General features: G+C 47.4%; 1 protein-coding gene across 1 annotated transcript in view; it reads left to right on the top strand.

The window, feature by feature from the left end:
- The first annotated feature begins 8,169 nt into the window (after positions 1–8,169).
- LTK (leukocyte receptor tyrosine kinase) overlaps positions 8,170–26,848 on the top strand; it is a 156,861-nt gene continuing 138,182 nt past the window's right edge. The window contains exon 1 of the mRNA XM_083167062.1: positions 8,170–8,361. Coding sequence (XP_083023188.1) covers positions 8,304–8,361 — 58 coding nt within the window. The 5' untranslated portion in view covers positions 8,170–8,303. The remainder of the gene's footprint in view (positions 8,362–26,848) is intronic.

Raw genomic sequence — 26,848 nt, 5'->3', positions numbered from 1 at the left:
GAATTGGAGCGGAAGCTGCAGGGGTGACAGTCATTGACAGCTGGGCAGAGAGGTCATGGCTGTTTGAAATAATACCCCTTTCACAACAGAAAATGCAGGGATTTACCCGGGAATATGGTCCCAGGATCATGCAGGGACATTCCCAGGCTGACCCCTTATACACCAGCCTAGTCCCTGCATTTTCTGGTGTGAGGGGGAGAGACAACCACTCCCCTCTCCCTACCCCCCTTTAACCAACCAGCTATATCTTCAGAACTAACTGACCCATTTACATGAGCCAAGTATCATATTGAAGAACTTTTGAGTTGGCTTCGAATGATTTTGGTCCCTAGGCCTGTTTGGTTCCAGAGAAATCTGAAATTATGACTATCCCTGGAACCAATTAACCCATATGGATCCAGCCTGGTATCAGATTGAAGGCCCAGCAATTTGAGTTAGACGGAGATCAACCTCAAGCTTCAGTGAGGCCGAAGGGGGAACTCGCAGCCGTTGAACTGGGTGGGGGTTGGAATTAGCGGGTCCCATGTTATCCTATAGGGAAAACGTTCCAGGTTCGCCTGGCAGTATCTCCGGTTCCCAGGGGGCTAGAGACACAGGACTGGGCTAGTTGGAAAGCCCCATCCCTCAGCTACAAAATGGGCTAATGGGTGGTCCTGTGCATCCCCGGACCACCCCCTAGATTTGCCTATGTTCAAAAGGCGTACTTATTCGGGGAGGTGGAGGCAGCTGATGACGTCAGCAGCCATCCCTTCCCATGGCCGGGCCCAGCTGGCTATGTTCGCATGAACTGCTGATGCATGAGCACTGAGGACCATGCGCGGTCATTTAATAATCTCGTTGGATGGTAATCACAGCACAGAAAACTAGTCTGAATTGGGATCACGTTATCTGGTCACACGTCTATGACTTTATGCAAAGGACGCTACAAGCCCTTCCCTGGTGTTCAGTCATACAGCGGAGTGTGCAAGGGCCGAGACACCCACTTTTAGTGTCTTTTTAAGCAGAAATACCTATTGGTGCGGCTTTAGATACCGCCACCCGCTGTGCCATGCAACGTTGCACCAGCTTTAGCCAGAAGAGATGTCAGTATTTTTTCTGGCATGTCCTGGTGTAGAGTAGACAATATGTGGGCATCCGCAGTTGGCCTACGCTCACTGGCGTAACTAAGCCACCGCAGCCCCCGCCATGGCGGGGAGGCGCAGAGTAACTATGGGCGCCTGGGGGGCTGCGGGGCTATAGTTACCCGCTGCGCTGCTGCCCGGCCGCATCTGCGGTCACTGCCCGTCACTCGCTCCCGGCGCCGGCTCCTGCTGATAATGAAAAGTGACACTTAGAAAATGGCTGCCCCCGTATTGCAGACAGTTTTGGCAGCCATTTTCTAAGAGTCACTTTTCATTATCAGCAGGAGCCGGCGCCGGGAGCGAGTGACGGGACAGTGACGCAAATGCGGCCGGGCAGCAGCGCAGCGGAGTCAGCGCAGACAGGTAGGGGTAGGGGTAGGGGTGGGGGCGCGCCGAAAAAAATTGGCGGGGGGGCGCAAAATATATAGTTACGCCACTGCCTACGCTTGTCATATTGCAGCAATATTTACAGGGCACTTGCACTTTAATATTCATTAGTGCCGTAACAATAATCTGTGCAGGGAACACTTTTACCTTACCTCTGTGGGGCTCCCATTGGTGGCAGAACCCCTTCATTAGGAAAATAGCGCAGTGGCCATTTTCCTAATATTTTTACGAATGCGCAGTAAGGAAATCTCCAAGAAAATGGCCACTATGCAATTTCCCCAGATTTCTGCACATGAACTGCAGAGTCTGTGCCCCTAGTGCGAAGAGAGGGGATGTGGTGGAGAGCTCCCAGCCTTCAGGCACACAGTGCCTCTGGTTGTATGTGCTACCGGCAGAGGTTGGAACTACCATTGGTGCAGCAGGTGCATTGGATCTAGGGCCCCTGCGGACTTAGGGGACTTAGGGGGGCTGTGTGGCATATTGTAAACTTGTGCTGGAATGGAAGAGGGGGCCTAAATTATATTTTTGCACAATTGCCAACCACTCACATGTTCTGCCACTAGCTGATATTGGACATTACTCTATACTGTCTGCTCTGTAAGTCTGTGTGGGCGAGTTTCTCTAATATTCGCCGCTCAGCTCCGCCCCCCTTCGCCTCTCTTCGCATACATAATTATCGCATATGCAGTAACATATGCGATAATTATAGCAAAGGACAGCTCTTCGTTAAGAGCTGTCCTTTGCGGTGAGAGTTGCCGGGTCCCAGCAGGTCCCGGCGGCTCCTCCCTCTCACACCCGGCGCTGCTGCGCCGGGCTCTCCTCCTCCCTGCACCCTGAAGAGGATCATAGTGCAGGGAGGAGGTCACAGGTCCGGGCAGCACAGCTCTGTGCTGCCCGGACACAGGTGAGGGGGAGATGCGGGGCGGCGGGGGTCCGTGCGGGGCGGCGGTGGGTTCGCGTTAGAAGCCCATTGGCTTCTATGGGGCATCGCCAGATTTTTCTGGCGATGCCCCCCCGCAGCGGTAACCCGGCGGGGGATGCTTAGAGCTTCCCGAAATGCGGTAAACACCCCGATAACGGGGTTTTTACCGCATTTTTACCTTAGAGAATCTCCCCCTTGGGCTGTCAGTGAGTGACACACTTTGTTGTCAATGTTACCATATTGGCTGTGTATCTTTGTCTTTGATTACATTACAATGGTTTCTGTTTTTCTACATATCTATTGGTCTTGGCATGGGAAAACTGATATTTGACAGGATTATTCTTTTTTCTAGTCATGGCAACCGCCAGCATCAATATTTTAGTATCCTAATTCCCATCCCTGCAGTCAGGGTCTCAGCACACACTTGTGTATTTGTCGTGTGTAACCGGGATCACGATGTCTACCTTGTGACTGTGTGCGGTATTGTTACATTAGCATTAAATAACTTCTATCCTATAACTGTATATGGGACATTATATATGCTCTCAGTATTGCAGTGGTAGCTAACTCCAGTCCTGGAGAGTTACCAACAGTTCACGTTTTCTAGATCACCTCACAGCCGCACTCATTACTGACTGACATATTATAAATGATCCACAGGTGGAGCTAATTACTTCACGTGATTCTGTGAGGAGACCTGGAAAATGTTAACTGTTGGTAGCTCTTGAGGACTGGAGTTGGCTACCCCTGTAGTATTGTATACTCAAAAGGGGGGGGGGGGAATGGGTACTAATTACCCGGGCCCAGGCTTGCTTGAGGAGCCCGGCGGGGGCCCTGGTCTGACCCCCCACTCCGTCCCTCCCAGGCAGAGCAGCACACACCTACATCATGTGCTGTGCTGACAGCAGGCTCAGCATGAGCATCTCCCTGACAGCGTGAGAGCTCATGCTAAGCCTGCTATCAGCACAGCACATGCTGTCGGTGTGTGCTGTGTGCTGCTACTGGGGGGGGGGGGGGGATAATGACAATAACACTCCTCCACCGACTTTACAGTGTGTTTTCACCCCCCTAAATGTTTTTGGGGTGTGGCCTAATCATGGGAGGTGGTCACACCTCCCGCGATTAGGCCCCCCCCCACACACACACACACACAACATTTTTTACCAGGGCCCAGCATTCCTCTCAGCTGCCCTGATTGTATATGCACCTTCTGTGACCAACCAATAATAGTTTTAATGATAATTTGATTTAAATTGATTCCAAGTGCTTTGCATTTTCATTTACAGCACAAAATAAGTTTAACAGGGGAGAGGAGGAAGCATTTGTGTTTCATTTATTTCATTATTATTTTATTTAGGAGCGATACCGTAGTACAGGCAGACAGATAGGGTAATGTCTGGATTTCGTGATGTGCACATCTTACCGACATAGAGACCAATTCATTTCAGACCCGTTCGACTCGGTCTGAATTTCGGCACGGTTCCGAGGGTGGGGCTTTGCACACGTCCTCCCATATGAAAGTCCAGGTAGGATTTTACCTGTAGGAGATGGAGGACAAAAAGCTCATAAGCAGCCCATACACGCTGCGATGCCGGGCTGTGCGTTCTGTGCTTTGAGGTGCGCGCTCCCGCGGCACCTCATCGCACAGTACAAAAAGTATGTGCTTGCACATACTTTTTGTACTTCGTTTTCATCACATCACATTGCATCGCATTGCATGCACAACGGATGCACATGCAATGCAATGCAATGCAATGTGATCCCTGCTATTGAAGCCCACAACGCACGCCGCATCGGGATGTGTATGGGCTGCTTAAGGACTGTCTGTGTGAAGCTGCAAAAAGGTTAATGAACAGCTCTGGGTTTCGCTCAATAGCAATATAACATGCACTTATATATTTCCACAATAACATGTATTACATTAAAAATAAAATATGCCATCCACAGATTCAAGAACGTGTAATTGAAGAGAGCGCAGCTGCTTCTTATTGTTAGGGTTGAAAAGGAGGTACAACACCCTCGTAATTGCGGGATGGAATTGGATGGTATGCGAGTTGGAGGTGGGCAATGCTATAGTGCCCTGAGATAACTTATAACGGTATTTGTGTATTAGGAGGGCGCCCATTACGTAGTTTGCGTAGTGGTGTATTGAGAATACCAATACACCACTATGCTGGCTGCGTAATCTACGTAACTTACGTTACTTGTTCAGGAGCTGTGCTAATACACAATGGTTCATATCCCCACTATCCACGTCATACCTCCAGTATCCACGTGGGCGTGGAGTTAATTTTTTAAATTGCGGCAAGCCCGAAGCCACACTTTATAAAATGAACTCCACGCCCATGTGGATACTGGGGGTATGACGTGGATAGTGGGGATAGGATTGTGTTAGTGGGTAAAATGTGTGTTCATAGTGTGTGTGTGTGTAGTGCATTATACTTACCCTCCTCCGGCCCGGCAAACGTCCATCACTATCCCCGCAGCGTTGTCCCAGGCACCAGCGTTCCCTTCCTCCGGCACTCGCCTCCTCCATGACACTCCCGGTTAACGGTGTTCCCGGCAGCAACATTCCCCTCCTCTGGCAGTCACTCCCCGGCGCCAGCAATGTACGCAATTAGCGTAGTGCCGCTGGGGGAGCAGGGAAACCATGTGATGCTCCCCCAGCGGCAGTACGCTGAATTACGTACATTGCTGGCACCGGGGAGTGACTGCCGGACATTAAGTAAGTATAAAGCACTACACACATATTAGCATGGCGCCTGGCTAGGCTACGCTGACTACGTAGCCTAAGGTACATTGTCAGCATAGCGTAGCTGGGCGCCCTGCTAATACACAAGTACCCTTATAAGTTCCAGTCTAATTCCCAGCAGTAGGTTGGTTATTTACCCAGTTCAGGTCGAATCTGTCTGGTTTAGTCTGTTAATTAGCAAGGCATCCTTGCATCGGCAAGTGGAACGGAGATGAGATGAGACCTCCGGTGGCAGTGTGGCTGGTCCGGAATAAGATGGTGTGGGGTGGCTCAACTCATTTTGGTGTATAAACTCACATATTCCTCAGGAGCCACCACCTCCTCTAGCATCCTCAATAACTGTCTGCTATAAGGGGGCGGCCATTTTGTGAGGGGCATTTTTAACTGGCAGCAGAAGGAGCGCCAGGACCCCAGACAAGTAGATATGCAGGTCCCAGTACCGATGCAGCAATAGCCCCCGCAGACCCCCAGCGACCCCAAGCCACTGTGGGGTCTGCAGGGGCTATTTTTATGCCACTGGGTGTGGGCTGCACCCAAATGTCTCTCCCAAAAGGCAGACACCAAGGTGCTCACTCCTCTTCAGTTACAGGAACTGGGTGCTGCACTGTGACATTACTTGCAGCACTTGGCTCCTGTCAATGTGTAGGAGCCGGCACTGCACTCACACTGTTCTCCGGGGGCAGCCTGCATCTTCAGGACCCCAGAGTGACAAAATGACATTATTAGTGACACCCCTGTTTCTATGATCAAAAACAGTGGATTGCAGTAAATATTTGCCATACATTATTTATATACACAGTTTCCGTTGCATTTACAATTGGTGATAAAACCAAGATGGGGCAGTACAGATGGTGTAATGGTTAGCATTACTGCCTCACAGCACTGAGGTCATGGGTTCTATTACCTCCAAGCCCTAACTGTGCGGAGTTTGTATATTCTCCCCGTGCTTGCGTGATTTTCCCCCTGGGTACTCCGGTTTCCTCCCACATTCCAAAAATATACAGATAGGTTAATTGGCTCCTAACAAAGTTAACCCTAGAATGAATGTGTGTGCATGTACATGTGGTAGGGAATACAGATTGTAAGCTCCACTGGGGCAGGGACTGATGTGAATGTTCAAATATTCTCTGTACAGCGCTGCAGAATATGTGTGCGCTATATAAGAAACTGTTAATAAATAAATAATAACAGAAAAACATAGAGACAGAAGGGCCCTGGGTCAACCACTGAAAGGCTAAGGTTGACAAATGAAATAAGTCGACGTGGCTAAGATCGACAGGGTTGGAAGGTCAACACAAGCATTAGTTCGACAATGGCAAGGTCAACTGTTAAAAGGCGACATGTGCCGACAGGCGGTATTTTATGCCCTACCATCCACTTCAGCGTGGTGGGAGAATAAAATGATGTGGCTAGCACAGCAAGGCACCGTGCCCGAAGCATGGTGAGCACAGCGAGCCACGCAATGGGACATGGTACGCTTTGACGGTGTACATGTCGACTGTGTAGACATTCGGGACAACAAAACTTGACGACCATATGACTGTCGACCTTGCCATTGTCGACCTAATGCGTGTGTCGATCTTCCAACCCTGTCAACATATGTTGACCTATTTTCGGTGTCGATCTAAGACCCGTCGACATTCAGTGGTCGATGCAATGCATGTTGGGTGACCCATACCCAGCTTACTCGCTAAGATTGCATACAACTCAACTCGCTGGCAAAACAGGCACATCTGAATGCCTGGCATGCATTAGTCTCTCTTAGTGATATGCTCGATAACTTAAACCTGAAAAGACCTTATACAATGTCTCCCCCTGACCCTCTATAAATCATATTTTGGTCTTATTTTTATTTCAACCATTGTAATTAATGTAAGACAAGAATATACAGTTTTTAGGATAAAACGTGATTGATTAGAACTACAAGGCCAGGGTGTAATGTATATACCCTATGAGCAGGGGTTCCCAATCTTTTTTTGATTCACGGCACCCTAGAGAATCAGAATTTTTTTCACAGCACTGGTTTTGCTCATAAATAATTAACCATTAATAATTTGAGTTGGTCCTGGACCACCAACCCGCTGCACCCCTGCATGTGTCCCGAGGCTCCCCAGGGAGCCGCGACACACAGTTTGGGAACCACTGCCCTATGAGCAGGGCTCTCTTCAGATTCTTCTACTTCTCCGCACACCTACTGTACTGCAGGGCCTGACGCTAGTATGCCGAGAACTCTCCTTACAGACAGCGCAGTGAAGGTGGCCATACATCAGAAAGACCTGCTTACAATCAGGATTGTGTCCAACTTTCCCTTCAACTCCTCGGCAGTCCTTGGTGGTTGTTGTACTCACAATCTGTCACACAATCGGTCGTACAATCCAGCTGCTCACAATCGATCGTATGCACCTAACCAGTCTGAAAACGACCACTCAAATGATGCCGGTTGTATTTGCTTTAAAGGACAAGCAATCGGCTCCCAATCGCAACTGATGCAGCACGTCTGATCAGAGGACCAATCCTCCAACCCGCGGGACCGTGCATCGCACGATTTGCATACGATCCCTGGAGATTGTATGATTGGGTGCAATGTCTTTCCGGTGTATTGGGGCCTTAAGACTGCACCTTGTAGTGTGTTTGATTAACCAATCGGGTGCACCGGTACAAGTACATTTGTGTTGCGCGTGGAGTTTACAGACAGATGCGCTCGCTCTGACTTAGTAAATAACATTATGTGCAGGCAATGAGCAGGAAAATAAAATAACTTTTTCCAAAATGAATGTTTCTAAAGGCATTGCCTGCCTATTTCTTCTGTAATTACATTACTGAAATTAAATCACTGGTCACATAAGGGCAGAGAGAGAGGAGAGGGGAGGGGGGCTGTGTTCTCAGCATTCACAGTGAGTAGTACAGTGAGGGCTTTAGGACCTCAGAGCTGATGACGGTATAGGGAGGTGTAGATGCATCTACAGTATAAGCCTGCAATAGTTCTGGGCAGCAGCATCAGTCTATGTACTGCTGAGGCAGTGAGGCATCCTGGCAGAAAGCACAGAGGATATACTACTAGGGCCGGGAGGGTTGCTGATGGTCAGGATTTACCTGGGACGCTCAGCGAGCATCACTAGTCATGGGCTTCACTTCCTCCATCCTCCTCATCCAGATGTTACTTTGGACCCTTTTGCTTGGTAAGAAGAGTCATTTCCATACAGCGGTTTGTGTATATTCTGATCCTTGCAGCACTTTGGTCCTCAGAAAAGTATACATCTGACGCAAGCATGTCATACAACACAATGAACAAAAGAGTTTGCTCGCAGTCCTTTTACATTAACCCTTTGCTTGCCAATTTTCACACCTGTTTTGACATATTCGCTTGGCACTTACGCAGCATTTTTTTTTTTTCATTTGAATTTATATAACAAAAGTGAGCGACCCTGGATATTTTTAGCGGATATTTTGCGCATCCCTCACAGAGATGTTGGCACTTAATTGGTTAAAGTGTAATAGCCATGATTGCTGTGTTGGCCTAGTTAGGAACAATGTGTTCCACTATTTGTGTCTTTAGGTAATTGCAAAACTGATGAAGACCCCAGATACTGCTTTTGGAGCCCCTCTCCCTTTGGCCGCAGATTGCCTAGTGGGCTGCAGAGCCCAATGAATTACCTGTGTATATAAGGAAATACTGTGTATATGTACTGTGTAGCGAATCCCGATAACTGATGGTATTCGTTCTATTGCCTCTTCCAAACTGCTGGTGTATGCCTCCCAGCCAGGATACAGCCCAGGTTGGCGTTGCTGGTGTCTCCTGTTGCTTGTAACTAACTGCATGCTGCAGGCAGGCAGCAAAGGAAGACTCAGCAGAAATCTGCAATGGTCACAAAGTGATCCTGTGTACTGTGTGACTTCATATACCCCCCAATGCCTCTGGTATCAAATTCCGACATAAACTGGCAACAACGCTTCATTATTCCTATAATAACGACATGCTATAAAACGGATTCATGCAATACAGTACAGGCTGTAGGGCAGGTATGCTGAGATCCTGTAGAATAGATGCATTTTGTTACAGCTACAAGTAAAAAGTTATTTTTAAGTATAAAAACTGAGGACAATTCCGAAGGGTGCAGATTTCCTTATCTAAAAACCTTTCATGGATACAACCCATCCGATAAATTTAGAATAGTTACTCAATGTATGACCTGTCCCATCAAGGAATAAAGAGCTGATTAAGACAAGTGTGGAAATGTTGCAGCGGTTTTTATATCTCCTTCATTAAAATGATAATATACAGTCATTATATGTAGCGTTGTGTTTGCACTAGACTGCCAGCTCCTGGGACTAGGATCTTGTCACTTGTATCAGGGGATGGGAGCACTGTGATCAGACAATCCTGCAAGTCTCCTGGTGTGCACTTCATTCAGTAACCATGAGACCAGAGACGATGTAGTGTCTCATTACACCTAGTGATAAAGTGGTCAGTTGGGGATACTTCAACATTTTAGTACTGACCCTGGAGATTTCGGTTGTCGTTTTGCTTATTTTGCACCGTCATGTAATGGATTCACTGTGATTGTACTCAGCCTAAAACAACTGAATTTAAAAATAAAGGACAGCGCACAGCTGCTGCAGTAACAAATGTGTCCAGCAGATGGTGGGATACCTTTAGCAAAAGTATGTACTGCATAGATAAGTATGTACTGTATGTTTGCTAGTTGACTTGTAATGCACTTTTGCGAGTCTGATTGTATGATGGAAGATCAAGGTAATTATATAGGGCAGCAGCAGATCGGTGCAATTACGCAGCTATACAGAAAAGGTACCCCTACATTAAGTGATATTGTATGTGGACACATCTGTACATACAATTTGGCCACTTTTTATGCAATTACATTGATCAATCGCATAAAAAGCGGCCAAATTGCAGCAGGTCCAATCAGGGCTGCCATCAGGAATTTTGGGGCCCGGCTCCTGCCCCCCATCTACTTCCGCTGAGCTGCAGCCCGGAGGTCCCGGAGTGCAGGCTTCTTCGACTCAGGATGCCTGCGGCCAATTAAAATGCAGCCCTGGCTGGTGAGCCAATCAGAGCTCACGTATCGGAAGCCACTCAGATTGGCTGCCGGTATGTGAGCTCAGATCGGCTCAAAAGCCGGTGCAGCACTTTAATTGGCCGACAGCATCCTGGGATAAGCCTGCCCTCCGGGACCTGCTTTTTCAATGCAGAGGAGGCAGTCGTGAAGGTTGTGGTGGGCAAAATGAGGCCCGGGATGGCCTATTGGCAGCCCTGGGTCCAATGCTCGGTCCCGTACACATTGCGCAATCGGCACGGCCCCGCACGCATTGCAGCCTGAAATTAGGAAGCCACCTGCAGAAAGGCTTGGCTGGGATAGCATGTGAAATGTCATATGCAAAAAGGTCCACATAAGATATATTGCGACTTCTCTGAGGATCTGCCCTAGGGTATGGGTAGCTTGAGTGTTTGCAGACACCCCCCCCCCCCCCCCCCACTCTGGAACCACAATGATATAGGGCAAGATGTATTAATATTCTCACTTATAATACTTATATAATACAATTAAAAAGGTATGTTAATAATACAATTATTAACATACCTTTTTACCTGCGTATCACCATTGAGGGGATGTACATTGTAAAGAACCTAAAATGTATGTATGTATGTAAAACTGCAAACAATTCAGAACGCTAATTGATTCTGTGCCCCATCTGCATGAATACTTTCTTTCATATGAACGGTCTTGGTTTCTCTGTCATAGATAAGAAGGTTTAGAACAAGCAAATCCAACCTGCAGCCCTCCAGCTGTTGTGAAACTACACATCCCAGCATGCCTTGCCATAGTTTTAGCATTCCTTAATAGAAAAACTGTGGCAAGGCATGATGGGACTTGTAGTTTCGCAACAGCTGGAGGGCCGCCGGTTGGACATGCCTGGTTTATAAGAAGATTCAGGTGTTATCAACAGATTCAGGGGTAGATTTATTAAGCTCGGTGAAGTGATAAAGTGACTGGTTTTTATCACCGGCCAATCAGCTCCTAACTGTCATATTTCAAACCAAGCCTGTAACTTCACAGTTAATTGCTGATTGGCCGGTGATCAAAACCAGACACATTGGGGGAAATTTACTAAAGGAAATTTGTAAAAAAAAATTCCAGAAATACACTTCTTTTTGACATTTACTATCCTGAAAATACGGCAATTCGTATTTGTATTGATGTGCTATCAATACGAATACGAATTGCCGTATTTTCGGGATAGTAAATATCAAAAATAAGTGTATATCTGGATACAAATACATCTATTTTTTACAAATTTCCTTTAGTAAATTTCCCCCATTATCACTTCACCGAGCTTAATAAATCTGCCCCTCAGTGTGCAGAATTTGAAGACGATTAGTTAAAGCATTAGAGAGTTATTGTGGAACATCCATATATACACAAGCATTGTTCAATTATACTTATGTAGGTAGGAGGCGAGTTGCGTATAAATAAGATTAAGACTGATAAAGCCATTGCCCAAAACATTTGGGGAGTGGACTATCTACTAAAGTAAATTTGCTAGATATTCCCTGCCCCTGTTTTTGGGGGATATCCATATATCAGTATCTCCCGAATATATATAGGGGAGACTGCGGCAGATATCAGATATTTGCTACAGCCAAAGGTTTTCACAGTACTTGTGTAGTTTCATGGCGGCAGTAACGTAGTTAGCGTAGCATCCCTGTCAGAATCAGCGTAGTGTTCCTGCGGCCAGCGTAGTCAGTGTCCCTGTCAGAATCAGCGTAGTGTTCCTGCGGCCAGCGTAGTCAGCGTCCCTGTCAGAATCAGCGTAGTGTTCCTGTGGCCAGCGTAGTCAGCGTCCCTGTCAGAATCAGCGTAGTGTTCCTGCGGCCAGCGTAGTCAGCGTCCCCGTCAGAATCAGCGTAGTGTTCCTGCGGCCAGCGTAGTCAGCGTCCTTGTCAGAATCAACGTAATGTTCCTGCGGCCAGCGTAGTCAGTGTCCCTGTCAGAATCAGCGTAGTGTTCCTGCGGCCAGCGTAGTCAGCGTCACTGTCAGAATCAGCGTAGTGTTCCTGCGGCCAGCGTAGTCAGCGTCCTTGTCAGAATCAGCCTAGTGTTCCTGCGGCCAGCGTAGTCAGCGTCCCTGTCAGAATCAGCGTAGTGTTCCTGCGGCCAGCCTAGTCAGTGTCCCTGTATTAATCAGCGTAGTGTTCCTGAGGCCAGCGTAGTCAGTGTCCCTGTCAGAATCAGCGTAGTGTTCCCGTAGTCAGTGTCCCTGTCAAAATCAGCGTAGTGTTCCTGCGGCCAGTGTCCCTGTGTGAATCAGCGTAGTGTTCCTGCGGCCAGCGTCCCTGTCAGAATCAGCTTAGTGTTCCTGCGGCCAGCATAGTCAGTGTCCCTGTCAGAATCAGCGTAGTGTTCCTGCGGCCAGCATAGTCAGTGTCCCTGTCAGAATCAGCGTAGTGTTCCTGCGGCCAGCGTAGTCAGCGTCCCTGTCAGAATCAGCTTAGTGTTCCTGCGGGCAGCGTAGTCAGAATCCCTGTCAGAATCAGCGTAGTGTTCCTGCGGCCAGCGTAGTCAGCGTCCTTGTCAGAATCAGCGTAGTGTTCCTGCGGCCAGCGTAGTCAGTGTCCCTGTCAGAATCAGCGTAGTGTTCCTGCGGCCAGCGTCCCTGTCAGAATCAGCTTAGTGTTCCTGCGGCCAGCGTAGTCAGTGTCCCTGTCAGAATCAGCGTAGTGTTCCTGCAGCCAGCATAGTCAGCGTCCCTGTCAGAATCAGCGTAGTGTTCCTGTGGCCAGCGTAGTCAGCATCCCTGTCAGAATCAGCGTAGTGTTCCTGCGGCCAGCGTAGTCAGTGTCCCTGTCAGAATCAGCGTAGTGTTCCTGCAGCCAGCATCCCTGTCAGAATCAGCGTAGTGTTTCTGCGGCCAGCGTAGTCAGCGTCCCTGTCAGAATCAGCGTAGTGTTCCTGCGGCCAGCGTAGTCAGCATCCCTGTCAGAATCAGCGTAGTGTTCCTGCGGCCAGCGTAGTCAGCGTCCCTGTCAGAATCAGCGTAGTGTTCCTGCGGCCAGCGTAGTCAGCGTCCCTGTCAGAATCAGCGTAGTGTTCCTGCGGCCAGCGTAGTCAGCGTCCCTGTCAGAATCAGCGTAGTGTTCCTGCGGCCAGCGTAGTCAGCGTCCCTGTCAGAATCAGCGTAGTGTTCCTGCGGCCAGCGTAGTCAGCGTCCCTGTCAGAATCAGCGTAGTGTTCCCGTGGCTTGCTTAAGTAGTTAGCGTAGTCAGTCTGGCGTCCCTGTCAGTATGTGCTCCCACCCGTCCTCGGCTAGACAGAGCTTACATAGTTAGCGTAGTCAGTCTGGCGTCCCTGCCAGTATGCGCTCCCACCCGTCCTCGGCTAGACAGAGCTTACGTAGTTAGCGTAGTCAGCGTTGCGCAGTTAGCATAGTCAGTCAGCACTTATATTGTGGGAACCAGTGACCATTTTAATCTGCCTGATATGACAGATGTGAATGTGTTCCCGAAAAACTATCCACATCAGCCCGAAGTGTGGCGAGCGAGTGTGGTACGCGTCCTCCAGACTTGTTCATACCCCCACTATTCACGTCGGTGTGGAGTTGACTTTATAAAGTTTTGTGAGCCACCGAGCTCGAAGCGTGGCGAACGGACGCGGAATACACGTCAAGTAATCCGCTGCGCTCGCCACGCTTCAGGCTCGGTGGCTCGCTGTGCTCGCCACACTTTATAAAGTTAACTCCACACTGACGTGGATAGTGGGGGTATGAACAAGTCAGGAGGACACGTACCGGGTCCCCTCGCGGGGTACGCCACGCTTCGGGCTGGCGTGGATAGTGGGGGTTTGAAATGGAGGCATTTGCCAGTATGTAACATGGAGCACTGGCAAATGTGTCCTTTATTGCACCGCACCCCCTGCTACCGAACCCCTAACCCTGTCGGCAGGGTTGCCGTACCCTACCGCAATACTTACTGAGACGCACAAACGTCTGAGACGCTCCTGCATCTCAGACAGCTGCAGCACCTCTCTGCCGGCATCCACATGATCCCCTCTCCGCCGGCGTCCGCCAGCGCAGGGGATCTGGCGGTTACCGGCGTGTGTGAGAGGTGCTGACAACATAGATTCAAACGTAGCTTAGGATGCCGCCGTGAAACTACACAAGTACCGTTTTCACTCACAAAAACAGCTAGCCAATCAGCTCCTGCCATGACACAGGCTGTGTTTGAAAAATGTCAGGCAGGAGCTGATTGGTTGGTTGTTTATCACTCTCCATTTTATCACTTTTGAAGCTTAGTGTATCTGGCCCAAAACATTTTTTGGTACTTGTGTAGTTTCTATGCTCGCCACAAACTATGTAAAAAAAAAGTAACTTAACTCCATGCCAACATGGATAGTTCATACCTCCACTATCCATGTTAGCATGGAGTTGATTTTAAATAGCGTGGCGAGCCACCGAGCCCGCAGCGTGGGCGAGCGAAGCGAGCCCCGCAAGGGGACTCAGATGCACGGCGCCATGAAACTACACAAGTACCCTTTTTTTTTTTTCACAAATTGGCCACTAATGACACTTTAATATAGGATCTTAAGGAGACTGTTGATGGAGAGACATGGAGACAATGGTAGAAAACTTTTGGTTAAGAGAGTATAGACATGATACACTAAAGGGGCCATCACACAAAGTGATGTGCTGAGCGTTCTGAGCAATGCTCAGCAGGATCGGTCAGCATACAGCCCTGTGTCAGCGCTGTGCGCGGAGCGATTCTCTGGTGGGAACACTGGCCTGGACTGATAAATATACAGAGTATCCCACAGAAGATGTTTTGGCTGTGAATGGCCTGTCGGAGCTGTATTATGTAGTGCTCCTACCTGTAGTGGCCTTTATGGTTACATTTTCAGGTGGTGGTACAGTGTGTGTGTGTGTGTGTGTGTGTGCACAATTCCTGGATTACATTTATAGCTACGCACTCTTGTAGATTATGTAGAAGTGTGTACATTTTTGTCAATGAGGACAATTTATGAGTCATCAGAAGTGCATGCCCCCAATATTTATTGTCTGATGCATGTGTTCCAGGCATCAGGGTACAGTCAGTGGCATAACAGTAGCGCTGCAGCCCAAGTGGTGGCTTGGGGGAGCCGTCGCCGTATGGGCGCATGGTCTCTGCAGATTCCAATGGGTCTGGCTGTCCGTACGGAATCTACTGAAAATGTCCCTCCAAAATGGCTGCCTTGTAGGAGATAGATGCTAGAGGTCCTGCTGGACCGATACTATATGTCCTACAGATTTTTTTTTTTTTGGGGGGGGGGGATATTTCTTGTTCCGCCACATGGTGCAGCAACACCTGTATAGACCATCCTACAACAACCAATGTTGCATCAGGACCTTTCTACATTGCGAAGTGTAATCACGCACACAGTCTAGAACATTCCATCTCAGGGAAAGTTTGAGGCGTTCTTTTTGAATACCAATTCTTACCACTCTGTGAAATGATATGAAGCAGTCTCGGCTCTGTGTCCTTGTTTGCATGAGAATCATTATGTTGTCAGTCCCAATTTTACAACAAAAAGATGTAATTAAGTTAGAATGTGACTTGTTAGTTTTCCCGAATACGCAGGAAGAAATGTTAGAGGTCGTTATACCAAGGGCCTTTAGCTTCTATCAATCCCAGACCGCAAGCGTGTATTGCTGAATAATCAGCACTCGTTTGTGGCAAATCTTTTACGTTAGTCAAGAATCTCCACAAGGTTTCTTTTGTTTTGTCTCACACGTTTTACCTTTTTTGGATAGTTACGCTGAAATTAGCACTGACATCCTGCACTCAGCAACCACTGGCTGGCTGTGTATGGGAGTGTGCGGTACGGTACGACATCTGCCCCACCTGGCTATGAATTCACTATCTCCTGTCTAACAGCAGGTTGTGATACATGAAGATGATTGGTCCCAGATGTCTGGAATGGAATTGTGCTGTGCTATGAAACAATAATACAGTTCAACTGACTTTGTGCCTAGCAAGTTTGAAAAAACTCTCACCCACATTTTTAAAGATGCCCTCATATGTGGTTTATAGGGGTAGAAAGGGGGTAGGGATAGGGGCCTGGGTTCCCTGCTCCCCCCAGGGCCGGACTGTCCATCTGGTACTTCTGGCAAATGCCAGAGGGGCCGATGGCCAGGTGGGCCAATTTCTTTGTGCAAGGTGGAGGCTCCGCCTCCTGATCGGCGCAGAGAGAGCCGCTGGACTCGCGGCTCTCTGTGCGCTGCTGAGGTCCAGGAGAGGTGGGGCATCGCACGCTGCTATTCCCCTCTCTCCTGCAAGCTGGGAGAGGCATTGTGCGCATGCACGGTGGATGGCACAAATGCCAGAGCCGATTCGGTGGCCCAGACCGTTGCTGCTCCCCCACAAACACACAAACTTAATTATTACACAACCCCCCCCCCCCCCCCACACACACACACACACACACACACTTGTATTTCTTAGCTGTCAGCAGCAGTCTCTATCCCCAACACCACCCCATGGATCGGGGGGGGGGGGGGGGGGTTGATACGAGGACATGGTTAGGCCATAACCGGTAAAGTACTTGGCCCCGTCCCACTTTCTGTGGCCGTTAGTGGCCTCCACTTCTGAAAAAGTATATACGGGGGTGACCTGCCCACAGCCCTGTGCTGCAAGCTCTTTCTGCAGTGCAGATGGTTTATATCTTATAGTAGGTTTGGATCGTCACTTCCTTACAGCACAGGGTTCCAAGACAGCTCTGCAAATGCGTTATATGTCCTACACATGTAGCGCGATACGCAGGCATTTTCTGAGCGATTTTACTTAATTTAACTACATCGCTCAGAAAATGCCCCTACTTCGCTGTGTGTAAGGGGCGATAGCGATACCTGGCCCAGCGCGTGTATATCTCTCGGCAATTAATAACCTGCAAGCTCAACGGAGAACAGTGGCCCTGACAAATCGCTTAGCACTCAGTGCTGTGCGCTGGGTGATCGCATCGCGCACAACGCTCGTCCTACACACATCGCTTCGTGTGTAGGCCCCATAGCAGCTATGACTTTGTATTGGGGCAGTGGTTGGTGCACTGTTTTATATAGATTGTACCTAGCCTCCGTTATGCAATGACCACATTGTTTTATTATACAATTAAGGTGAATATTGTTACTAAACATGATTGAATATTAAAATATAGAGGTTTTTTATATAACAAACAATCGTTTCCTGTTGACATTGTAATATATACTGTACATGGTGAGTCTAAAGAGTTATCTTGATTTTTACACAGCTCGGGCTACCCTTACATACTATAGGATGCTTATACAATAGGTTTGCCCAGGGCTTGTCAGGGATTTTGTTTCGCCTGCCTGTCAGGCAAAGCAAAATCCAGCGAAAACAAGGATGCAAAATAGAGAAATTTGTGAATTGCGCAACCAACAGCAGCTGGCAAGAGGGTAGTCAGCCCTCCGGTGTAAACAAATGAGAAAAATAATGACCAGCGCAGGCTGTATATACAAATAAATAGATGCACTTCAAAGCTTCAAAAGTGATGAAATGGAGAGTGATAAACAGCCAGCCAATCAGCTCATACCTGTCATGTCAAAGACTGTTTTGAAAAATGTCAGGCAGGAGCTGATTGGTTGGTTGATTATCACTCTCCATTTTTGAAGCTTAGTGCATCTGGCCCTCAACCCGTTACCCTGGGGTAACCAAGCTTCTTCAGGAGCAGATTAGTTTTTGGTGAAAAGACAGTCAGTCATACCAGTACCCCTCAGGTAATTAGCTGAGGATCATCACCTGTATGTATCACGGTCATGTGATCTATACCCCTTTTACACCAAGGAATAACCCAGGTTGGACCCAGGTCAGCGTTGGTGTAAAAGGGGTCAACCCAGGTCCAGTAACACTGGTCTCCTACCCAGGTCCTGGCATCTGGGTAGTGCTGAAAGGATACCAGAAGTGCTGGACGCCTTTCCACAGTGCGCTGCAGTGGCAAAAGACAGCAGCCAGGAAGGATACGGGCAGTGCACACAGAAATCATAATTGGATAATTGGATGCAGTATAATTTATATTATTATTTATAATATTTTTTTTGGGGGGGGGGGGGGCACATGTGAGATTCGGTCTGCGGCTGCAGGGGAAGGGGCTGGGGAGAGCACATGGGTGATGCTGCACTTTTATACCGTTATGTATGCTTGAGCAATGAATAAAACTTTTTGAAAAATATTTTACTAAATAATCAAACCAAGATTTTTCAATGCTAACTTATCTTTTCATTTTTATTTTAAATCATTGAGGGAAAGTTGGATGGCAGTTTATCCTAAATGGACATTTTTAATGTCATCCATAGGGAAAAGCAGTGCTGACCCAGGTTCAGTGTAAATGGCGCAGACCTGGGTCCGACCTGGGTCACAGTGCTGGGGTATGAAGCTGGGTCCAACCCTGGAAACTCCCATGTTCAAAGACCAGGGTCCGACCAGGGATTTTGGTGTAAAAGGGGTACTAGTCTGAGAAACAGTCATAAAAAACAATACCATCTATAATGCATTCCTTATTTAAGACAGTTCTACGTGTCCCATTTCACAAATACACAGAATATACATTGAAAAAACCACAATTTTAATAAAGAACAGGTAACATTAAATGGATGGAGAATTTTCTCCTTCATGTTAATTGGTCAGAAATGGTCACGTGATCGGGAGTTAATCAATCTTTGGAGGGTACAGATTCTATTTAATAGTTTTTTTTTATCTTTAAACAAAGATGCAGCTGCCAAATACACACTAGTTTCACTGAATCTGCGTGTTTTCAGGAGAAATTTTGCTTTTTAGTTGGGCGATCCTAATTGGATAGCCTGATAGTAAACATAGGGGAAAATTTAGAAAAATTGCCGTTTTTCACTTGTGATGGTTTATCGGGGATAGTAGGATACCATTCTATTATGTGTTTCTCTGGATTAGAGCTTGCATACTGCTGTTTGGTTTGTACAGATATTCGTACTTGTTTGGCACTCGAAGATACACACGATTTAAGGGCCTTACACGTATCGATGTGTCAGCGCTGTGTTCTGAGCGATCTGTCCGGACCAGTGTTTTCTGGAGAGAACACTGGCCCTTACCGGTGATTAAGTAGATTTATCCAGCATGCTGGATATTATTCGCTGGGGACTATCGCGATGGGCTAGGCTGCGCATCACTATTGCTATGGGCCCCCCCAACTGCCTCCGCTGTGCTGCACTGAACAAAGCAAGTCCCGGAGTGCAGTGCGCCGGCGGCCAATTAAAGTGCTGCACCAGCTTTTGAGCCAATCAGAGCTCGTGCATCGGCAGCCAATCAGAGCAGCTGCCGGTATGTGAGCTCTGATTGGCTCCCAGCAAGTGCTGCATTTTAATTGGCCTCCAGCATCCTAAGTTGAAGAAGCCTGCTTTTCGGGACCTCCGGGCTGCAGCTCAGTGGAAGAGGAGATGGGAGAGTAGGAGCCGGGTTATGGTAAGTCAAGTGAGGAGGGGGGGGCCCGGACTGGAAATGAGTCCCGGGCCCCCAAATTCCTGATGGCAGCCCTGGATCTACTCAAATTGCTTAGAAAATGGCCTGAAATCGCCCTGTGTAGAGGCCCCATTTGTCTGATGTTGGACATCAGGTTGTTTTGCTGTTCTATCAGAAAGCTTTGTTTTTAGACAAGATAAAATAACCTAAACCAGCAGTAGGTTTCATATGATTTCAAACAATACCAAACTATATCAAAAGATACAAGATGAAAAGGGCATTTTATTAGAAGTGTAGTGTATAATGATAATCCAATACTTTGTTTTTCATATAGTCATTATATTGAATAATTGGCAATAGTTGACAAATATATTCATCTTTGGCAAACTGTCTGGCATCAAGTCTGTTTGCGCTTCATATTTTCAATCATTTTTCACTTTAAGAAGAGCTGCCAAAATGCCAAGATTTAGCAATACATAATTTGATGGAAAGATGGATGGGTAAGTAAGATACTTGCCAGGATTTAAAATGAAAGAAGATTAGAGAAAACAGGTCTGTTAGGCACACCATATGTGGCTGCAAAGTAGACAAACTGTGCACAATCAGATTGTCCAGACATGAAAAACATTCTTCTGAAAATCCAGCTGGGCCGGCGATTTCTGTATGCAGTACCCAAACAAATCATATACATGTTTTTTTAAAGCAGACAATGATTCTACAAACAATACAGAGCCTTTTAGTTCCATCTAAAGCTGTGTACACATGGTGCGATTTGGTCGCGGAGCGATTTTGGCTTAAAATCGCTCAGCAACAGGGGCGGATTGGAACTCGAAGCCGGGGGTGGGGGGTGAGTTGGCGGCTGTACATAATGCGTGAAGGGGGGTTTGGTGCTTCCTTTTTCTGCTGGCTGGGCGGGGGAAATGCGCAGCAGCCCTCCCATGGCCATTTTGGATTTGATCAAAGTGCTGCAGCCGCTGCTTACGGCCCAGCCAGCCCGGAGGGGAGCGCGGCTGGCCCCTTTTTAATACGTTTTGGGCCGGCCCACCGGGAAATGGCCCGGTTTCCCGGTGGACCAATCCGCCCCTGCTCAGCAATATATTGCTCAGTGTACTGTTTTTATCAGCGACCAGCAATTTATAGCCAGAATCGGATGAGCATGTTCCAGCGACCATGAAGGGCCGGCCGCGGGAGCGCGCTCCCGGCGATTTATCGCCGACGGCACATTAAATCACTGGCAATATGGTCGCTTAGTGACCATATTTCCAGCAAAATGTGCTGAATATCGCACCGTGTGTACAAGCCTTAAGACAGGGGTTCGGGAACTTTTTTACCTTTTACCCCAAAATATATTTAGATAAGCTCATGTTACCCCCTTGATTTGAAAGGAAGGAAATCATATAAGTGTAACATACACTGTACCCCCAGATATCATGCTAGTACGGTACATTGCCTGGCAGCCATTGATGATAATGATGATTGCCATGTATGGCTGTGTGGGGTATATGGTGATCATCATCAATTCGTGGGTCTTCGTGTAGGAGGCAGGGCTTGCATTTTTCGTCCCTGTCCCTTCACCCAAAAAAAGCCGCAAATCAGGAGAAATTAACGCTGCTGCTGCAATTTTGACAAAGCAATTTGGGAGAGATTTTGGCTAGATGCACTGGAGATTGTGACTAAGTGATTTTGTCTAATAGTCTATGATCTAGTCAAAATTGCCTTGTCTGCACAGTCAATCTATGCTAAGCACTCTATGCTAGACCAATATTGACTAAGCAGGAGAAAAATAGGGAGATTTTGAGTAACCTTCTAGGAGATTTTGACAAATCTAGTCAAAATTTCCTGCCAAAATCTCACTGTGTGTACACCTCATTAGTGAGCCCATTCCCCTCTTTAACATGATGCTACTGCCACATTTACTTTTGTCCATATGGTGAAGAAATCTGTAAACTCATCTCGGGTCTTCATGGGGTCAATTTAGGGGTCAATTCAGTTAGCTGCTAGCACCAATGTCTCTAGCCAGCTACTAATTCCATCATGTATTACAGTATATCATTCCTCCAGCCAGGAATACGAAGCATATATTCAATGGGAGTAGAGAGAATGAGGGTAATAAAATGATAGTGCCTGCACCAGGTTGCAGAGGCGGAACGACCATTGGTGCAGCAGGTGCAGTGCACCGGGGCCCCTAAAGACTAAGGGGCCCACTGTTGCCCCGTCAGCCTCTTCCTGTAACCCATTGTTTTTCCTTGTCACCCACTTTCTCCGCATGCCTCTCACTATCACGCTCGGCCTCTCCCTGTCACCCCCAGTTGTGTTCTATATTGTGAACTTGGGTTTGGGTGGAGGAAGTGGGCCCAAATTATATTTTTGCACCTGGGCCCAGCACCCACAAGTTCCACCTCTGCCAGGTTGTATACATTATTATTATTATTATTATATAATGCAAAAATAAATATTTGGAAAGATAAAAATTCCAGATGTTTAAACCCAAAATTCGGACTATTTCCTTTTATGGCTCTGATGACACTAAATATCAAAATATTGGGCAATATATCAGATTATTTGGAATAGAAATTTCTTTTTGTTGTTTTGCTTTTCAAAATGTTCTGGATCTGGTTCAAGTTCAGCCAAGGACGTTAAAAAAATGTCTCATGCCGGCCTCTCATTATTGGCATGGTAACTTTATTTATTACATACAGTATCATATTTAAAGGAAGACCCCAATATAAGGAGGTGGCGGTGCCATCAGCTCTGATCTGTACGATGAAGCACAAGCACGTGTGCTGCTGGCTGACATCAGACAGGTGCATTGGATCTAGCACGTCAGCTAGTTAGTCTTTCACACAGGTTATTGTAGCTTGAGGCTGCTCATGGGGTGTCTGTGGCTTGTGTAGATAACACTGCGGAAAGCAACATCAATGCATGTTTTCTGACACTTGTCCGCCGAGAATGGTGCTATTACCGGTCCCGATGCTGCTTCCTGACGTCTTTGCTCATGAAACAGATGGGATGACCCACAGCCAACGTCATGCTGCTGAATGCGATATGGCGCACGTGTTTGCTATGTTATGCAATGTAAAGGTGGCCATACACACGCAGATTAATCTGCAGATGCTGCATTTAATGTTGCTGGTGACGCACCACCGCCACTTCCCCTTGGTACATTACTGTGGTCAGGGGTGTAACTAGATATTCGTAGGCCCCATAGCAAAAATTTGGAAGGGCCCCCTATTTAGCAAACAAGAATTTATGATCAGTGCGCTACTAACTGCAGCTGGTACTGGGACTCGTCAGGTCCCAAATGTATGGGTAAATGGAAAAAATGTGGTGTACCAGCGCGGGCTGAAAAGTGCTAATAAAAAAATATAATAATAATAATAATAATAAAAAGAACGGTATCCTTTACAATGTAATTTATTTGTTAATAGGATTAATTCCTTAAATGCTGTATTTTTATAGTTTGGTTAAAAATGATATAAAGGGGGGTACAGTAAAGTAGATGGACATTCAATACACATCACAATTGCAATAATGAAAAGGTATACAAGTATGCATATTACCACACGGACATCTCAGATTTGGATCCCATAATAGCAGATAACCAGGTGACCAATATAGTCCCAGAGCAGAGTCCAGTTGGTGAATTAGGTTCCTCTGACGGGAAAGATGGTGAAACCTGGATGGCTTGGTCGAAATTCCAATGGCTGCCTCGGATAGTTGGTCCGGATGGGATGGTGCAAATGCACGTAGTGGTGTCCTGAATGCTTGGATTTGGAGCGGATTGCGATGATGTGCTTGAAATAAATGTCCACAATGGGGGGGGGCTCAACGCGTTTCTCTGGGACAACCTCCCAGCTTCTTCAGGAGCAGAGTATATGAGTATATTACCCCTATTTAGCAAATGATGGAGATAAATGTATGTGAAACATATTACTTAAACATTAAAGATGGGCCCCCTTCAGCTCTGGGCCCCATATCCGCTGCACCCCTTACACCTATGGTAGTTACGCCCTTGACTGTGGTAGAGTGTTGGGATCGGTGTAGTGGTTCTCAAGTAAAGTAAGCATACTGCAGGATAGGAATAGAACACACCCCACTACCCTGGAATGGCCGGGAGGCTCCCAAAAATCGGGTCTCCCCTCCCGGTCCCCTTGGTGGAAAGGTGGTCAACCGTCCTGGATACCGACAAAATGGTGCATTCGGCACTGAATTGGCCAGCAGTACACTACTTTTTAGGTTGCTATCATACCTCCTAATAGTAAGAGCAGCAGTCATGCAAGAACTGGAGGCAGCTATTATAGTGGCACACCGTATCTACCTGTTACCTATTGTATGTATCTACCCATGTGATGCCCCCTGTATTGAAGTGGTTACACTGTTACATTATTTTGCAGTAAAGGAATACAACATGATTGAATCAAGCTCATCCTGAGGGGAGAAATGAGGCTCTCGAAAGCGATCACTGCCGGATTACCTAGGTCTCTTAGGAATTTCAGCTGAAGGTGTTATCAAAGGAGGACCTAATCCTCCTCTTCCTCACTGCTGAACATTTGAGACACACTTGAGGCCGTGCAGATGCCATAGATAATTACGTGGTGCGGTGGTCGTGCTGACCGAGCGGCCATGTGCAGAGGGCTACAGACAATTACACTCAGTTAGTGGTTAGCAGGTTGTAGCATGGGCTGGGCCGCAGTGAGCACGAAGTGAGAGCCAATAGCTGGAGTAATACAGTACAGCTAACTGGCTTCAGTTTTAAATGGACAAAACATTTCAATAAACCCTGTATTTTGAATGTAATAACTTTATTGCTCATAGCTTGTGAATACACATCAAACAGTAATTAGTTTAAAGATCTTTTTCAACTTCAAAGCTTTTAAGCTATTGATTTGGTATTTGCCTTCTTGTAGCTGCAGAGGTGTTCTATTCGCAGCTATGTAGACAGATTTACATCTAAGTGACTGCAGTATTCATGGGTCTAGAAAGCCAGCTGATCCGACCGGATGAGCATTTTAGTGGGATTAAGATGAACCCTACATTTATGCAGCCAATAGTGGAGCCGCTATGGGTGCAGCGTACCACCCAACATTTACAGTTGAGAAATCGGGAAGCATCTGAAAAGGGGGTGGAGCCTATTTAATAGGGGCTTGGCCTTGCGGGGCCGCAGGCCATGCCCCATTTTCCGGCACTACGGGGGGCATGACCAGCGCTGTGCAAGCTGCTGGCCATGCCCCAGCCCCTCTCAATAGATGCTGTTCCCCCAGATTAGTTCAGGCAGATTCTAGGTATTGTTAATAGTCCACAATCTGCAGATCGTGGTAGCCAAGATGGGCAGTAAGGAACAGAAGCTGCTTCAAGTATTTTGGGCTCTGGTCATGAAGCCAATCTTAAAAACGATTCGCCATCTTACAGGTAGCCGGTGAAATAAAAACAAAACAAAAGGGAGCAGCTTAAATGCCAACATTTGCGAGCCAAAAGGGAAGAGCAGGGCCCCCCCCCCCCCTCCATCCACAACATGGGACACTGCAGCCTGCAGGTGGGGTGGGATGGCAGAGCAGTGCCTGACAATTGGTACTGTCCCACTAAAGTTGTGGGGGTTATTCCACTAAGGGGATTATTCTGGTTCATTCGCCCAGATGCGAATTCGCATCCTTGTGGGTGAACCAGATCCCGCCCTGCGAATGGCGGTCCACCATGCGCAAGTCGCGTACGTTCGCACTGGCTTTGAATGGATGTTTTACATAAACATCCATTCTCATACCACTGCCGCTGTCCCACATCTTTCGATGGTCGCTGACCATCGAAAGATGTGGAAGGTGCACGCATATGGTGATGTCAGCTGCCCGCCCCCCGCATGTCCATCACGGCCTCATTAGCATGAGAACTCCCATGAAATCCTGGGCGTTTTCATATGCTAATGGGGATGCCCCATCCCCCCCCTCTGTCCGCAAAGATGCGTGCGTGCACCCATCGAACAGTTTGTTGCAAAGTGCAAATATCAGCTGTGGGCGTATGTACCAGAATAAGGTCCTATGTGGGGGGGGGGGGGGGGGGGCGGCAGCGGTATAAAGACAAATCAATGTACTGATGTACAGTATTGTAGGTTCTCTTCCAAATGAAGAATCTGCAGAAGGATATTTATTAGTATAATATGCAGCCATAGAAGATAGACTGCTCTCGCCAAAGAATGATATCCCCACTGCTTACTGTCCATCTGGAAAAGCGATCTTCATTTCAAAAAGGTTATACCTGGCAATGACGTGCTTGTAGCCTGAAGTAAACATATGGCTGTGTGATGTGTATATGAAGGCAATGCCGCTGATCTGAGTCGTAACCTTTGGAACTATTTTCCTTAGAACTCAGTGTATTATTCTGAGAAGTGTTTATGTGAGATAAGAGCAATACTATCAAGGGCTTAAGGAGTTTTCCCTCAAGTGAGAGTCAGAAAATTGTGCATGTTGGTTTGGGATTTTGGGGCTGATTCAGCCCCTTGCCCAATGTTTGGGGTCTGCGAATGCCGGGAGAGAAAGGCTTCAGCAAGTTTTACACTCACCAAGCTGTTCGCTCTGGACAGGGAGGGTCTGGGGGTGGCAGCAGGGGGAATGCCCAGTGTTTTATGGGGCGTGTAGCTGACATCACATGACATCAGCGCCAGCCCCCTTTTTGGCCATCTCCGTCCAAGATAAAAGTAGACTTCTATCCAGGAACGGTGAAAAACCATTCTATAGACTGCGACCATTAAATGATTTTTCTCCTGGGCGGCCACATGCAAGGGGACGTGGTAACATACAGGGGTGGGTGGTGGCGTTTAGTTGGCCGCGAGGCTGCTAACATACGCAGCCCAGCTTACAGGTCTGAATCAGGCACGTTATTTGTTTGTGTTGTTAGAAAGGACATTAGTATTATGGCTCCCTGTGCTAGTGGCATATCTATACTGGGTGCACATGGGCCCTTAAGGGCCAAAGGGGGCCTACACCATGCATACCAGTTCTTCAGTACTTACCCTTTTGGAGTCCTGTGGCAGCCTTGCAAAATCGCCAGGAAAATGACATGGCAGCCATGTTCCCATCATGTGCAGTAGAGAAATCTCCAGTAAAATGGCCGCCGTGGCATTTCCTCAGACACCACAGCACTAGAGTAAACTAGGGCTCACACAGACTGCTCTGCCAACTAGAGCG

The sequence above is a fragment of the Crinia signifera genome, chromosome 12 (assembly GCF_055691185.1).
Source record: "Crinia signifera chromosome 12, ASM5569118v1, whole genome shotgun sequence".
Taxonomy (NCBI): Eukaryota; Metazoa; Chordata; class Amphibia; order Anura; family Myobatrachidae; genus Crinia; species Crinia signifera.
The sequence above is the reverse complement of the archived record's forward strand: the minus strand, read 5'-3'. Positions and strand labels throughout refer to the sequence as shown.